Genomic DNA, 16,220 nt, shown 5'->3' on the forward strand with positions numbered 1-16,220 from the left:
ATTTACACAGCAGAGTGCAGATAAGAGCAGAGATGAGCCCAAGCTAGGGAGCCTGGAGCTTCCATTTCCTGCCATTGCCTGGTCTAACCTGTGCCCCTTTGCACCTTCCTACATGACTGCTGTGTGCCCTGGGCAGCCTGTCCAGCCACTTTCCACAAAGTATTCCTGCAGAGGCCTGTCACCACTCACATTTTATTGAGAAAAGTGGGCAGGCAGTGGTGGGAAGGGGTACTGGCTGCCGTGAAGTAAAAACTGAGGGGGCCAGACAGGCAGGTTCCACCTGGCTCCATTGTCCAGACAAGGGCCTGTGGGGTGGGCACCTGCCCTGCCTAGGATCCCTCAGCAAGACGTGGTAGGCCCCTCCAGGAAAGGAAGGCACCAAGAGTGATGGGTTGTAGTTCCCACAGCATCCAAACCAAGAGTGAGGCGGGTGGTGGTGCTAATCCAGGGGGAGGGGACACAGTCAGGGCTAATCTCTAGCCCGGCTCCTCTAGGTGTCTGGAAGACTTCAGTGTTCCTCTGTGGAGACCATAAAGATGGAAACTGAGGCCAGGAGAGCCCCTTACTGACCCATTTTAACTAGCCCCGGGGAAGACTAGAGCATCCTCAATTAAGGAGCACAGGCCTGTCAACCCCCAAGTCTCAGCCAGGCTGCTAGAGTGCTCAGTGGAAAGAAGGTGTGAGAAAGGGTGATGAGCTCCCACATTCCCCTCCTGAGCAAGGCAGAGGCTTCTTCCTACCCCACAGGGCCAGCCACTGTGCCAGGGCCTGAGAGGCAAGGCACAAGCAACAGATTCTGGAGTCTGGGGAAGGGGTTAATCTCCACTTCCCCAGATGTCCAAATGGTGGGAGTGGAGGGGGAAAGGGGGAAGTAATCCCCCTGATCCAGTGTTCCCCGATAGACAGCCTTAGGGAAGGTGCTCAGGAGGCCGGATCCTTCTGCCTGCCTCTCCTTGCTGGGCTTGTGGTCAAGCAGTAGCCTTATAAGCTACAACTGTGGCAGGTGGGAGGTACGGAAGTAGGTGAGGATACCTTACTACCGCCCCTTTCTGCTTCAGTAAAATTGTTCTGTCCTTCGATTTGCTATATTTTTACCCCCCTCAAAATGAATCAATAGCAAGTTGAGAGGGGAGAAGCCTCAGGTGGATGGGTGAACGTGGGCCGTAGGGCCAAGGGGAGGAAACACTGTTAGGCCCTGACCCGGGTTCCAGCCCCTCCAACCCTAGAGTGGAGTGAGCTCAAGGGGAGGCTGGTTCTGAAAGGCTCAGTGACAGTGCAGAGCATAAGCCACCTCAGCAGCAGTGTATAGGGCATGAGGTCTCGTGGGGGTTGGGGGCCTGGGGTCCAGCCTCTATCCTACCCTCTGGCAGGGAGAGCTGGAACAGGGGAAAGCAGGCAATGGGAGTGAGGAGTTCCTTCCTTCCTTCCTCTTCTCTGGAGGAAGGGCCCCCTTTTCCAGCAGCGTCTGGGGCAGAGCTCCTTCCGGGTAGGGTAACATCACACATCAGTCATCTCATCCCCTAGCTCTGCATCTTCCGGCTCTCCTTCCTCCTCCTCTTCTTCCTCTTCCTCCTCTGAGGTCACATTGGGTTCATCAGCCTCTGCCAGGCATTTGGGACAGGAACAGATAAACAGATAGTTCTCCCTGCAGAAGTGGGACGAGGGGGAGGGTGAAAAGTCAGGCATCCACTGGGATGGAGGACCCAGAGCCCAGCTGCCCAACCATGTTCCCAGCTGGCACCTGAGGATCTTGTGGCGGCTGTGGCGGCTGCGCTCCCGCTGACAGCAGTCTAAGTAGCTGATACAAATTTCCTGTAGGGCAGAGAAGTGGGGTCTGACGGTCTGTGCTCTGTATTAGATGGGATAAAGGCCTCCCCCAACACCTGGCCTCTCTCCAACCACTGCCCCATCTTCAGGAGTCGGGCCTGAGCTGCCCTTCAGCGAAGGGGCAGGCTGCCCTGATCCAGTCCCCTGTGCCTTCAGCAGGCAGGCCACTATAAGGCTCCTGTGTCCTAATCTATGTCTGAGACAGAGGGAGACTGTGGTTAGCCTCAGGCATGGTGAAAGCCAGCCAACGGCCAATGTCTGTGGCTAGGATCAGAGGTTATCTTGGTGTGATGCTACTTGCTCTGGAAGGAGATTCAGCCAGGCTTTGTGCACCGTACTAACAGCCAAGATCTCAAACCAACACCAGCCTGCCAAGGCCCAAGCTGCAAAGAGCTATCTCCTGCTTTCTTAGAAACTGCAGAATTGTTGACCAAAATGTAGCTGGGGACAAGAACCTAGACACGCAGCTGTCCCTGAAACACTGCTCTGAGGCATTCTGGAGTTGTATTTTGAAGAAGGAGAGTAGGGTTATAATGTAGCCATGGGCTAAAACAGTGGTCCCCAACCTTTTTGGCACCAGGACCTGATTTCAAAGAAGACAATTTTTCCATAGATGCGAGGGGACAGTCAGGATGATTCAAGCGCGTTACATTTCTTGTGCAGTCAAACCTCCCTGCTAATGATAATCTGTATTTGCTGCCACTCCCCAGTGCTAGCATCACCACCTCAGATCATCAGGCATTAGATTCTCATAAGGAGCACACAACCTAGGTACCTCACATACACAGTTTATGATAGGGTTCCTGCTCCTATGAGAATCTAATGCTACCACTGATCTGACAGGAGGTGGAGCTTATTCACTGATTCAAGTGATGGGGAGTGGCTGTAAATACAGATGAAGCTTCACTCGATTGCCCCTCCTCCTGTGCAGCCCAATTCCTAATAGGCCATGAACCTAACGGGTACCAGTCCACAGCCTAGGGGTTAGGGACTGCAGAGCTAAAAGACTCAGGCCCTGGGGCATGTGGTAATCCAACCCAACAGCCTGAACTTTAAGAGGCTCTAGCCACTGCTGCCCCTAATCCCTGAGGATAACTTCCAAGGCCCACTGCTCACCCAACCCCTCATAGCTCTTGGCCCCCCTCACCTCTCCTGGCTTAATATCCTCCAGGGCGGTGACATGCAAAAGGAAGTTGTTTTCTGGGAAGGAGGTCTCTGCATTGGGAACACAGCTGTGGTTGCCTGAGTCACAAGAGGTAGATAATGAGGATTATTGACTAAAAAAAATAATGGCCTCAACTTTGCAGAGCAATGGGTCCCATCCTTTCTTGGTCTCTTATTCCTGCCAGGGGTGAACAGATACTAGAACCCAAGTTTCCTGACTCCCCATCCAGTGCTCTTTCTTGAAGGCCACAGAGCCCAGGCACAAACACACTCCCACATCACTCCCCATTCCAGCCTCTCACAACTGGCCAACTTCATTCTCAGTTGTGTTTCCACTGTCTCACAAATGGAGGGACAGGGCTCTGGAGGGATGCCTACACCAGACCACTGAACTCAGTTCTGTCTGCTACTGGACATCTGGTAATGGCTGACTCAGGCCCCCTGAGAACCCAGTTTGGTAGGGGTAGAGTGGCACTGGAGCCTGGGAGGAGTTTGCAGGGAAGAAACCAGAGGGTGGGAGGCTGAGATCTGGAAAAGATAGTTGTCTGAGTGACTCTGCCCCTCTCCATCAGGTGCTTGGTGAGACCTGCCTTGTGGTCTGAACTCCCTCTTCCCAGGATCCTGAGGGCCTCTCAGGCTCTCCCAGTACTCCCTATCACATCTCACAGGGCAGTGATGATGCAAAGTCCATGCTTCCCTTTGCAAGAATCAGAGCTCTGTGCCTGCCTTCACACAGGCTCGTGCAATATATTAAAGCACTAGCAGTTGGATGAATGAACGAAACAATAATGGAACAAAAAGGCCCAGGGGAATTCCCTAGGAAACTCAGACCTAACCCTGTTCCCAGACTCAACCCTCCTAGCCCACAAAGGGCCAACTGAGAAACATGAACTGTGGCTGTGAGGCCACCTGGCAAAGGCAGAAACACCTGGGACCATCCCTCATCAATGCCGTAACTCACAGCAGCTCTGAAGCACAAAGAGGCCAGATCCTTCACAGTTAAGAAACTCGCCGGTTGCTGTAATACAGTAATATGTAGACATTATTCTACCCATTTTACAGGTGAGAAAAGGAAACTAGGCTCAGAAGGACAGGCACTGGCTCTACTATCCTGCCAGCCCCCCACACTAATGCACCCAGTCCCTACCACTTTACCTAAACTTGCTTCTCTGAGACACAAACCTTGCTTTTCTGTCTGTGACACCCTATGTTCCAGCACTCCCCCTCCTCCCAGCATCGAGCGTCTGGATGGATCATGGGGCCATTTCTCACTGTGTGTCCTGTGGACAGATCTGAAGCTCCGCACAGGCACATAGGGAATACCTTTTCCCCAGCCCCCCATTAACTCAGAATACCCTAGGGACAGACTGGGTGTCCCCAATCTGCCTGGGGGTTCTCTAAGGTTGCGTGAGGCCAAGGCCCCATCTCACCAACCTGCCTCAATGTCCTTGTACAGTTGGTCAATGAAAGCATCCAGCTGCTCGCGGTCCTGAGGCTTCAGCTCCAGAGCATCACAGGCATGGACCCACTGGCTCAGGGAGCTGGGGGTCCCAGGCAGCCCATGGTTGGAGAGGAGGAAGCCCAGGTCACAGGGCTCTCCGCCTCCAGGCAGGTTAAGCCCAGAAAGAAGGGTCTCCCACCCCTGCCCCATTTTTTTCTCCAGGGTAGGGGCCCCATCTTCTCTAACAGTCCGAGGCTCCCAAGAGCAGACTCCACTGCCTCATTCTTTCTGACTCCCCACCACTGTATCCAGTTCAGCCCTCTGGCCACAGAGTCACACTCTACCCCACCCCAGTCTTAAGAAGCACTGTGGCTACCTTCCTCAATCAATCTCCCACCCAATCCCTGAGAGATAAGTCCAATAGCTCTGGAATATTCTCTCCTAACCTAGTCCCAATTCCTTGGCCATTGGTCCCAACGAGAGCAAAGAGAGATCGGAATCCATCTGGAGTGAACCACTGTGGGGGAGAAAGAGAGGAGATGAGTGCTCAGGTTACAGCCACTTGCTTTTCTTCCTAACATGACTCTGTTCAGGAAGTCTTCTGTGAGTCAGGCCCATTCCAACTCTAGAAGACCAAGCTGACTTTGGCTAAGCTGCCCCAAGAGGAGATGCTGACCCAGCTGCTCCTGGAGAACAGAGTGACAAGGCTGCCATTGTTCCTGCCCTCCCCACACTCACCTGGCTGAGTGCTTCCTCATAAAGGGCCTCTGTGAAGAGTCTCCGCAGAAGGTCCAGTTGGCCCTGGTTTAGGGGAAGCAGGGAGAGACTTGCATTCCTGGGATTTCCCATTAGTACCCAGGCAGGGCCCAGAGGACCAGGAGAGGGAAGAAAAAAGGGCCAGCTCTACAGACTGAGCTTTCCCTGGGGGCAAAGGAAGGCCGCAGAGTCCTATTGCCAAAGACTTTTGGCAGTCCACTGGCCTGCTCCCAGCCAAAATTTCTCCTCATTTTCCAGCACTTGTACCAGCAAGGCTGAGGCAGCCTGGCTTAGAACATCTGTCCTCATCACCATCCTCAAAGCTCTCCTGACCCAGCTCCAGACTAGTAGGCTCTCCCCCTCCTTTCCACTGAATTCAACACAGGAGGGCCTACCCTAGATGCATCTTGCCTCCACCCTCAGGCAGCTCCTGTGTGGAAGTCTGCTGTCCTCAGTGAGAATCAGTACGCTGACTGGGAATGGGCGCTCAGTACATTGGCAGTTTCACACTACTCTCTGACTCTGGGGACCCCAACCCTCCATCCTACCTTATGTGCCCACTGCTCTATCCTATGACGGGAGTTCTGCCTTCCCACAACATGTACAGAGTGCTTTCAGGGCAGAGGGTTCTTCCTCTGTCACCACTCTACTTTCCCACTTTCCAACTGTAGGGCCACATTAGGTCATGTCGTTAAATAGTGGCCAGAATGTCTCTGAATCAATTTTTGAGCCCAGGTTCTAACCCATTCCTATAGCTGGGAAGGAATCAAATGTGGAACTCTCCACAGGTAGCCACAGACATCCTAGGCTATTTGGGGAAGGCAGGGCGGGAGGGAGATGGGTCATCAGAAAAGACTAACCTTGAATTTGTCCCCCAGGAGTTTGTGGACAATTTCCTCCTCCTCATTGGCAGTCTTGTTACAGAATTGAGAGAAGAGCCTGATCCAACGGTCCTTATCCTTAGCCTGCAGTGAACAAATATACTTAAGGGTCATGGACACCCACCTTAGCACTCTGGCCCATGTGGGAGGGGCAGCCTGTTTCAAAAGCCCTTGCCATCAGGGAAATCCTACCACACCTGAGCTTCCAGGGGCCCTTCCTCTGCCTGAGGCTTACTCCCCACCAATTCCCCAGATGGAGCAGAGCTAACCAGTTCAACAACACTTGGAAAAACAGAATGATGCTGATTAACAATATTAACAGAAGGTGGTTGGAGTGACTTCTCTCACTTTAGGTAAGATACAATCCTGAAAAAGTGCTTATAAATTGAATGCATAGGTTGCTGCCACCCAAGACATCTTCTGGTACATCAAAGACCAAATAAGCCCCTGCTCCCTGACTCCCCATGCCTGATTTATGTCGAGCATACTCCTAAGGTTTAACATAGCAAGCAACTCTCCTTTGTGAAGGCCAGGAGGAATTCAGCATCTAAGCTAGGGCCTTGAGGTGAGAAACAGACCAAGACCAAGGGTTGAACAGGGCCAAAGTCAGCTCCCCAGGAGGGTCAGGTGGGCTCACCTGCTTCACTGTGGCCACCATCCGGGCCATCAGCATGATGCTTGCTGTCTCAGGGGGATAATGAACACTCCTGGGGAAAGAGAAAAAAAGTTTTGCCTAGAAATTCTTTCCCCAGTAGCTGAGCCCAGGGAAACCCAGTCTGACTGGTACAGAGAAACCTTCCCACCAATTTCATCTATTACAAAGAGAGAAAGTCACAGGCAGGGACTCGGGCAGGACTTGGCATGCCTCTGGGATTAATGGGGCTCTTTCTGGGAGTGTGTAAAATGCTGAGGATAGCAGGACTGTCAGCCCAGAATAAAGACAGGAGGTTGGGAGATGTGACCTCTATTTAACCCTAAGAATGGAGAGAAAATCTGGGGGACGGTAACTTAAGAAAGATGGCAACATCTGCTGAGTCCAGGCAGGCAAGCAGGGAGGGGACAATAAAGGGAAGAAAAGAGGAAAAAAGACCTACCTCCATGCCTCCTGTAGCTTATTGAGAGGATGCAGGGGGTCATCCTGGGAGGGGCCGGGGCACAGGACCTGGTGGTATTGCTCAGCAGCTGCCAGCCGACATTCTGCACTGCAGTACATCACCTGTTAGGTGGGGTGAGGTCAGCACCCCAGGATCCGGCCATGGGGTGAGGGGGGCAAGGCACAGACATCCCATATAGTACTCACCTCTTCTAACTGCATTTCTTCCACAAAGAACCCCTGAGCCATAGCTCAGAGGTATTATGAGATGAGAAAACATAGGGTGCCCTGGGACCATGTACAAAGCGTACCTAACCTAGGCTTGTAAAACCACAGAAAGGAAAGAGAACTTTTCAGGTACAGGGGAGAGCCCTGGCCAGGCCCTCCGGAAGAAGGCAAGCTCCCAGCAAGCCCGTTTTCTAGACAATGGAACTGGGACAGGAAAGATGAAACTGTAACAGTATCCAAGCCTTCTCAATGTCTTACCCCTACATTGTAACTTTCAAGGATCATGACCACGTCTGTCTTTGCTCCTGTCTCTCCAATGAGGACTTCACCTAAGGCCTCCCTCGCCCACTCCCTTACAGGTAAATTCCCCAGACATGCTCACCTGGCAGTGGGGACAGTTCTGGTGGAGGTCCTTGCGCACAGTGCACAGCTCTGGGTGTGGCAGAACCTGGCCTGGTTTCCCAGTCAGCCTCTGGGCGTTCTCCTCAGCCTTCTCCAGTGCCCGAAGGCAGTGGTCACAGGCTGAGAGTGAGAGCCAGACATGACAATATAAGTGTCACAACAGCAGGGGCCACATCTGTCCTTTTCACAGACACATTCAAGTATCTCCAGGGCTAGAATGGTGCCCAGCACACAGCAAGTGCTCCATAAAAGTTTGGGAAGTGAATGAATGACTACATTAATGAATAGAATGAATGAATGAATTTTACATGCATCCAAAGGTGGATGATCCTCCTCCCTCTCAAAGATCCCCCCAGTCCCTACTGTCTGACTCTCCCTGCTTCTCAATCAGACCCACTCTGTGGGGCTGCCCCCAACTACCCCCACACTGGGCTTTCCTCATCCTCTGGAGCCAACTGACCCTCTTTTCATGGTGTCTCTAGCTTAAGAAAAGTGTGAAAAAAGCATGTGGCCAGCAAAGCTAGGGGCATCCTACTTGCTTTGGACTCCTCACTCAGCCTTCTCTGAACAAGGGACATGTGGCCTCCTCTTACTGAAGGGCTCCACTTTGGCACAGAGCCCTTCACCATGACGTCCAGTCCCTCGTACTATGGGGCCAGACTCTGAGCCCTGCCTGAGTGACATCCTCCCACAGGGAGCATGTCAGAAGAGCCTCCTACTGCAGGCTCACAGCCCCAAACAATTGAAGTCAGGCAGAGGCATGGTTCTCAGGCAGAGTTCTCCAAAGGGAGACAGCATTTCCTCCCAACACCTGGAGTCTCAGAGACATCAACCAGTAGGGACATATACTCTCTTCTGTGCACAAAGGCAACTGGGCCCAGCAGCCGTGAGGAGTAGGCAAGATGTGCTCACCTCGGTATTGATAAAGTGCATTCCAGAGAAATTGTGCAGCCACCAGGGGCTGTTCTACGAAGATGGTCTCCCCCTTCCGGATCAGCTGTGTGGCAAACAGCCCCTTTCCCTAAGAGGGTAGAGAGGGAAGAGGATGGCCATAAGAAGGGACAGAGGACATAGCTCCAGGAGCTCCGAAGAGGCTGTCCTGCCTCACCCTGACATGCCTCCCTCTTAGCAGAGGCCTCCACCTCTGAGGGCTCATGGAGAGTGGTCAACACCCTCCATAACTGCCTCCTCTGGAAATGCAGCTCTGACTTACTTCCGGTTGCACCTCTTTCAGCACATTCAGAGCAGAAGGCCTGGGACAGGGCAGGAACCACCATGGCAGCCATCTCAGACTACTCACAGGAGGAGAATTTTTAGGATGGCCAGAGCAGGGCCAAGGCTCATAGCAGGCTGAAGCTTCCTGTACCAGAGGCTGGTCATGGCAGAGCAGCCTTCCCTGAGTCACCCATGTGCCCTTCCAGGATCCTGGCAGTACTGCTGTTGCTCAGGGTTGCAGAGAAATCTTACACCATGGAAGAGGGAGGCCAAGTTTGGGGGAAAATGTGCCCTCTTCCTTGGTCAGCTGGGTACTCACGGCACCTAACACAGTGCCTAACACTGCTCAGGGGTTACACTGAAAGAAATGAGCTAATCCTAGCACCAGTTCTATTGTTAACTTGCTGTGAACATTTGAGCTAGTTGCTTCACTTCTTTGCATGTTTCCCATATGAAAAGTGAGTTTTATAATGACACTTACCAGGTAGTTTACAGGATGCATTGATATAGCACAGATGAATGAACCTCATGAGCTAGCTACACTTCCTTAATACTCAGTGTGAGGTGCATGGACTGGCAGCATAGACATCACCTGGGACACTGTTAGAAACACAGAATCTTGGGCCCCACCCAAGAGCTGCTGAATCAGAATCTGCATTTTAACAAGATTCCCACGTGATTCATATGCATGTTAAAGTTTGAGAACCACTGGTCTAAAATACCATACACATCACGTAAATGATGAAGGATGAGAAAACAACCTCTGAATTGCCATCTCTCAATGTGCAGAGGAACTCAGGAGATGGCTTCAGAACCCAGGCAGCTATTGGTCTTACTGAACACTTACTCCCCCTACTCACTTAGAGAATTAAAGAAGAGGATTGGTGCTCTGCCTACACTGAGCTGCCACAACCAAGGGAAAGGAAAAAAATGCTTGACACAGCAGTGAAATGTCCTGTCACTGCAGCCTCCCAGGTAGCTCCCTGCTTCCTTCTAGCACTGCTGCTCTGGTCTGACAGGGGTGCCTCCAGAACTCAAAGCGGCAGGGATGTGTGGACCAGGACAGGCCCTGAACGGCCCATGAGCCACAAATCTCAACCCTATGAACAACTAGGGGAGCTCTTCTTAACAGTAGAATGGAACAGGTGAAACAAAACCATGGGACAAAGCCGCAGACACACCCTTGACTGTCTTCCTGGAAGCCCCTCTCCTATGCCCTGTAGCCCTGGGACCCATTCTAGCAAAATGAAAACTTGGCCTTCCTCTATGGGATAAAATGATATGAACAGGGACCCACTTAATCTCTGACAATCTCAAACTTCAATCTCCCTCTCCCTCTTTCTGGAGGACCAAATACAGAAAATATTTAGTAATCAAACCAAGGGGAAAGAATCAGTGTTGTTCCTTTATAAAGCCACTCATTTCCAAAACAAATGGAAGTGTTTTAAGAAAAACAGCTCTCATTCATAACATCAAGAAGCACTGAACCTTAATGGAACGGGGACAAACCATACGAACATTATTTCCAATCTGAAAAAGAAATTTTTAGAAAAGATCAAGAAAAATTCTAAGACTATGCAGTAATTTTTTTTTTTTTTTTTTTTTTGAGACAGGGTCTCTCTGTCACCTGAGCTAGAGTGCAATGGTGTGCTTATAGCTCACTGCAATCCCAAACTCCTGGGCTCATGTGATCCTCCTGCCTCAGCCTCCAGAGTAGCTAGGACTACAGGTGCACACCACCATGTATGGCTAATTTTTTCTATTTTTAGTATAGACGGGTCTCAATCTTGCTCAGGCTGGTTTCCAACTCCTGACCTCAAGCAATCCTCCCCAGCGTCCCAAAGTGCCAATATTACAGGCATGAGCCACCTCACCCTGCCTTGCTGTAAATTTTTAAATCTTGATTAAACGGTTTATTTTCTAGAAAAATACAAATGACCAAAACTGAATTCAAAAGGAAGAAAGCCCACAATAAACCATGTTGGTATCTGGCCAGTGTGCACCAGTATAGCAGTTCAGCTGGCATCCACTGGACCTGGTCAGGTTTCTGTTCTGATTGGTCATGTCCCTGGCATAATAGTTGGTAAATTTTTGAAAAGTCATTCCTGCCAATATCCACAGAAGCATTAAAAAGTGGTCAAAAGGTACTACCACATGAGGCCCCAGTTTATATGAATTGGTTTCATGAGCCAATTCTCTCAAACCTTCAAAGAATAAAAAATTCTCATGCTATTTAAATTATTTAATGACAGAAAAAAAATGGACAGCTTCTCCATTTTACCAAAATATAAGCATACACACAAAGAAAAAAAAAAAATCGCAAACCAATCTAACTTGATGAATACAGATGCAAAAGGCCCAGGATAATCCATCTTGTGACCAAGTCCAGGTAGGTATGCGATTTTCTCCAGCAGCAGGCAGGGAGAGGACAATCAGCTGGAACCTTAACAGAAGGCTGGGACAGGACAAATGTGCAAGGAGAGTGGTTGAAGTGATAAAGTAAGAGGGAAGAAGTGAAGAAAGGAGAAGGCTGAGAGACTGGGGGCTAATGAAGATAAAGATGAATATCACTGCAAACTAGGAGTGATAGAACTGAGAACCCTTCAAACTGGGGGCCACCCAGGAGCACTAGAGGTTCTGGGTAGAGACAGAGGTAAGAGCAGCTAAGAAGAACAAGGATATAGGGGAGCTGATTTACTGGGAAGGACAGGAGTGCTCCAGATGCCTCTGGAACAGAAAGAAGGCAAGGGAAGGTTGGGTTGAGAAACTGGATTAATATGATAATGCTGACAGTAAGTGACAGATGACTAGAAGGGCTAACATCTTGGGCAAGGACCAAGGATGCACACAACCACTACAAATAATAAATTATTCATCCTCACTAGTAACCAAAGAAATGTAAATGAGAACAAAGCAATACCATTTTGCACACGTCAATTTGCAAAGATAACTAGGAAAGAAAACAATGCAGGAGAGAACAAAAGGATGTCTGCACAGAAAATGAACTCCAAGACATTTGACCCCAGGGATGAAAAATAAGTAACAACAATAAAGGGCCCATTAATAAGAGTGAACTGCGGTCCTCCTATGGAAGAGACCATTCTATTCAGTTCTTAAAAATTAACATGTAGAAATATGTTTATTAACGTTGAAAGATTCACTGCTGCATCAAAATGCGGCTCCTAAAAATGTAATTTTTATATACACATATTTGCACAAGTATAGAATTATGAGTGATTTTTATCTTTTTTTTCCTTACATGCATTTTCTATTTTTTTCCACAGTTAACTTTTAAGACATGGTAATAAAATGACAAAATCATTTCACTTTCCCACTAAAAACCTTTCAAATGCTCTCGTGGCCTTGGGGTTCTGGTCCAAATTCCTTAGCACTCCAAGGTCCTTCGTGAAGGGTCCTGGCCTCTCTCCTCAGCCCCACACCCAAATCTCACTCAGAAAGTTCCCAGAGGACCCGTGCTTTTTGATACCTCAGTTCTCCCTCCCTAGCACGTCTCTATCCACGGTTCCAGGGGCCCAATAGCAAAGCCCCCACCCTTGGCCAGGAGGCCTGGGACCGCCTAGCCCCGCCCCAAGCAGGCACAGCAAGGCCTCTGCTTGGCGGGTCGGGTTGCGTCGGGAGGGGAAGCGCAAGGAGACTGTGGAAGCCCAGGTCCACCGCGTGACCGCGCCAGGAGCCTGCGCGTGGGGACAGACAGGGAGCCCCCGGGCCGCGAGCAGGGGCCGAGCCGCAGCGTCCAAGCGGCACAGGAGCCACTAAGCTCCGGCCTTGGGGTCCCGCGGGGCTATCTCCAAGGCCGAACGGGGTTGGGGCTCCCGGCCAGATCCACCTCGGCCTCACCTTGGCGCTGTTCACGAAACGGACTTCCACTGAGACCCGGGCCCTGCCCGCCACGCCCACGCAGAAGGAGAACACGTCGCACATGGAGGCCGCCATCTTGGGCGCGCCTCCGCCTTCTGACCCTTGGCCCCGCCTCGACCTGGGAGGTCCCGCCCCTTTTCAGCCCCGCCCCGGGCGTGAGTGTCAGCGGGGCTGCGAGGGTTTGCGCTCTAGTGAGTCTGAATTTAGGTCCCTTGGTTCATTGACTGGGTGTAGCTGGGCCTGTCTTTGTGCTTTTACATCTGTGTATTTTTTGTCTGTCTTTTCGTGACCAGTATGTACCTCTGTATCAGGGTCTATGTGTGCGAACGTACTTCTGATGTGTGTCTGTGTCCGAGTGCATGCTTGTATGTCTGTTGTCTATGTCCACACTGTGGCCTGACTTAATTGAGTAAAGTACTCTTTGGACCTAGGCCTGGACCAAGGGTTGGGAAAGCAGAAGGCACCTACTCCTCAACCTGACGGAAAGGACTAGATTTGCTTATACCCTCGGCCTCACCCCACCTACAAAGTCCACCACAAGATTTCCTTTCTCCATAAACCCTCTGACAGCGGGGCAGACAATCCTACGGAAAGAGCAAGGTGGACATGTGCCTCTCCGATTCTTTAGGGGCTTGGGGACCTTGCAGCCTGTAGGTAGTGAAGGGGTCCATAGTAGACCTCAGATCTGAGGACCCCTGCAATCGGATGCAGAAGTGAGTGTGCACATGCACGTTATCTGAAAAGGGAGAAGAGTCTGTTCTCCCATTCAAGACCCCAAAAAGCTGCAAACCACTGACCTACAGCATCTGTCCCCACAGCTAGGCTTGACCATCATGCCTTATTTTGTTTCCTTATCCCCAGTTGATTCTGTGTTCCTTGAAGAGAGATCTGTGTCTGCATCTGCTATAGTCTTATGGTGACATTTGGAGACTGGATAGAGCCCAGTAACTGCTGTATAGGTAACTGACATGATTTAAAAAAAAAAAAAAAAAAAAAAAAGATGCCTTAGGGGCCTTGCCCCTGCCTCAGAAAACTCCACCTTGAGGGCAGCTGGAGACCATGCCCTCACTCCCTACCAGCTGGCAGAACGGACCTGAGCCCCCAGGAGCTAGTCTGGAATCTGAATGGTCTGTACTACAGAAATGGCCTCTGAAAATGCTGGTAGCAGGCTTTCCAGGAGGGTAGGCTGTCAGGCTTAGTCAGGGTCAAGAAAGGGGGAAATAATAACTGTTTTGTGAAAACACAGCAGAGTTTGACAAAGTGCCAGCCTTGGCATAGACAGAGTAAACTGTTCTATAAAAAGATGGGAGGGGGTTGTGGTGGGTAGCTGGAGGGGAAAAGATGGTGGTCAAGGTAGCATGCTGCTCCAAGAAGGCAGCTGGGCCTGAGTTCCTGAGAATGGCAACAATTCAGACAAAACAAGAAAACTTTCAGAATCTCTGTGAGGTGAAGTGGGCTAAAAGGTCTACCTTCCCCTTCTCTTTGCTCTCAACTCCACCATCTCTGGTGGGGAAGTCTTCTAGGCCCAGACACTGATTCAAGGAGTCCCCTTCTCCTAACCTTCCCTACGCCCTGCCCAGCCAGGACAGGAAAAGACTGATCCCTGGGAAGCTAAGGCTGGTACAGGTATTACTCCCCCAGGTGAGGGGGGCTGTGATATTGTGAAATATATATTTGGTCTTGGAATCTCCTAAATGATGTCTTATTGTATGCTAATTGAGTTGATGGCTGATAGCCCTAGCTAGCTTCATGATGAGGGCTGCTCACCAGAAAGACTAAAGTAGGATTAGAGGGTTGGGATTTTCAGCCCACCTCCCAACCTCCCAGAAGGAGAGAGGGACTGAAATTTTTTTTTTTTTTTACAGACAAGGTCTCTCTCTTTTGCAGGAGCTAGAGTACAGTGGCGTGCTCAAGGCTCACAGCAACCTCAAACTCCTGGCCTCAAGCAATCCTACTGCCTCAGCCTCCCAAAGTGCTGGGATTACAGGCATGAGCCACACCGCTCAGCCTGAAGGTAAAATCAATCAACAATGGTCAATGATTTAATCAATTGTGCCTATATAAGTAAAACTCCACAAAAACAAACCAAAAACAGATAGGGTTTGGAGAGCTTATAGAAAGCTGAACATGTGACAGTTCCTGGAGACTGGCACACCCAGGGAGGGCATGGAAGCTCTATGCCCCTCCCCCATACCTCATCCTATGTATCTCTTCACCTGTATCCTTTGTAATATCTTTTATAATAAACTGGTAAGCATAAATGTTTCCTTAAGTTCTAAGAGCCACTCTAGCAAATTAATCAAACCCTAGGAAGATTTCATGGGAACCCCAATTTATAAATGGTCCATCAGGCTAGGCACGGTGGCTCATGCCTATAATCCTAGCGCTCTGGGAGGCCGAGGCAGGAGGATCACTCGAGGTCAGGAGTTTGAGACCAGCCTGAGCAAGAGCGAGACCCCATCTCTACTAAAAACAATAGAAAGAAATTAGCTGGACAACTAAAAATATATAGAAAAAATTAGCCAGGCATGGTGGCGCATGCCTGTAGTCCCAGCTACTCGGGAGGCTGAGGCAGAAGGATTGCTTAAGCCCAGGAGTTTGAGGTTTCTGTGAGCTAGGCTGATGCCATGGCACTCTAGCCCGGGCAACAGAGCGAGACTCTGTCTCCAAATAAATAAATAAATAAATAATGGTCCATCACAAGCACAAGTAAAACCTGGGACTTCTAATTGGCATGGAAAGTAGGGGGCAGTCTTGTAGGATTGAGCTCTCAAGCTGTGGGATCTGACACTACCTGCAGGTAAACAGTGTCAGAATTGAACTGAATTAGAGGACACCCAGCTGGTGTTGGCTGTTTGGTGTGTGGGGAAAAAACCTGTATGTTTGGTCACAGAAGTCTTCTGGTGTTGACTCATATGGGTGAGAGCAGAGGAAAAACAGTTTGGTTTTTCTAAGGGGCCTAGCCTTAACAGTATATGCACGCTTAGCACTGGGCCTGACACATTGTAAGTGCTCTACACATATTATCTCACCCATGGACAGTCTAAGTTATCAAGACACCCATTAAACAGATGAAGAAAAAAGCCTCAGAAGTTCAGGAACTTGACCAAAGACATAGCTGAAGGCCAAAGTTTGTGCCTCTGACCATTACATTATTCCAGTTACCAGGGCTCAGTATATAAAAGAAGTTCCCTGCTTTGACAGTTCAGATTCCTCTGGTTAAAAAGGCTCTTTGTTGAGATGTGGGGCAGAGAGGTCCAGTGGGTACCCAGAACAGGAGCTAGCCCAGGCCACCTGTGTAAGGCCCCTGTCCCGGTCCTCAGCCATCCACTCC

The 16,220-nt window shown here is 50.2% G+C and overlaps 1 protein-coding gene across 4 annotated transcripts; it reads right to left on the reverse strand.

Annotated features, from left to right (window-relative positions):
• Positions 1 to 28: 28 nt before the first annotated feature.
• SMYD5 (SMYD family member 5) lies at positions 29 to 12,981 on the reverse strand. Of its 4 annotated transcripts, XM_069494257.1 has the most exons (14): positions 12,866 to 12,965; positions 8,705 to 8,813; positions 7,773 to 7,912; positions 7,164 to 7,285; positions 6,707 to 6,776; positions 6,049 to 6,153; positions 5,171 to 5,233; positions 4,879 to 4,949; positions 4,426 to 4,532; positions 4,174 to 4,271; positions 3,953 to 4,009; positions 2,975 to 3,069; positions 1,742 to 1,812; positions 1,584 to 1,645 (listed from the first exon to the last, which is right to left on the reverse strand). In XM_069494257.1, exons 1-13 carry the CDS (start codon positions 12,959 to 12,961, stop codon positions 1,791 to 1,793), a joined length of 1,155 nt encoding a protein of 384 aa, XP_069350358.1. In that variant the 5' UTR covers positions 12,962 to 12,965; the 3' UTR covers positions 1,584 to 1,645; positions 1,742 to 1,790. The 4 variants fall into 4 exon arrangements, with proteins under 4 accessions (XP_069350357.1, XP_069350360.1, XP_069350359.1 ...); XM_069494256.1 differs by lacking the exon at positions 4,174 to 4,271 and having other exon boundaries at positions 29 to 1,645; positions 12,866 to 12,981; XM_069494259.1 differs by lacking the exons at positions 4,174 to 4,271; positions 12,866 to 12,965 and adding an exon at positions 11,333 to 11,543 and having other exon boundaries at positions 29 to 1,645.
• Positions 12,982 to 16,220: the final 3,239 nt, after the last annotated feature.

This window comes from Eulemur rufifrons, chromosome 19 (genome assembly GCF_041146395.1).
Source record: "Eulemur rufifrons isolate Redbay chromosome 19, OSU_ERuf_1, whole genome shotgun sequence".
In the NCBI taxonomy this organism is placed as follows: domain Eukaryota; kingdom Metazoa; phylum Chordata; class Mammalia; order Primates; family Lemuridae; genus Eulemur; species Eulemur rufifrons.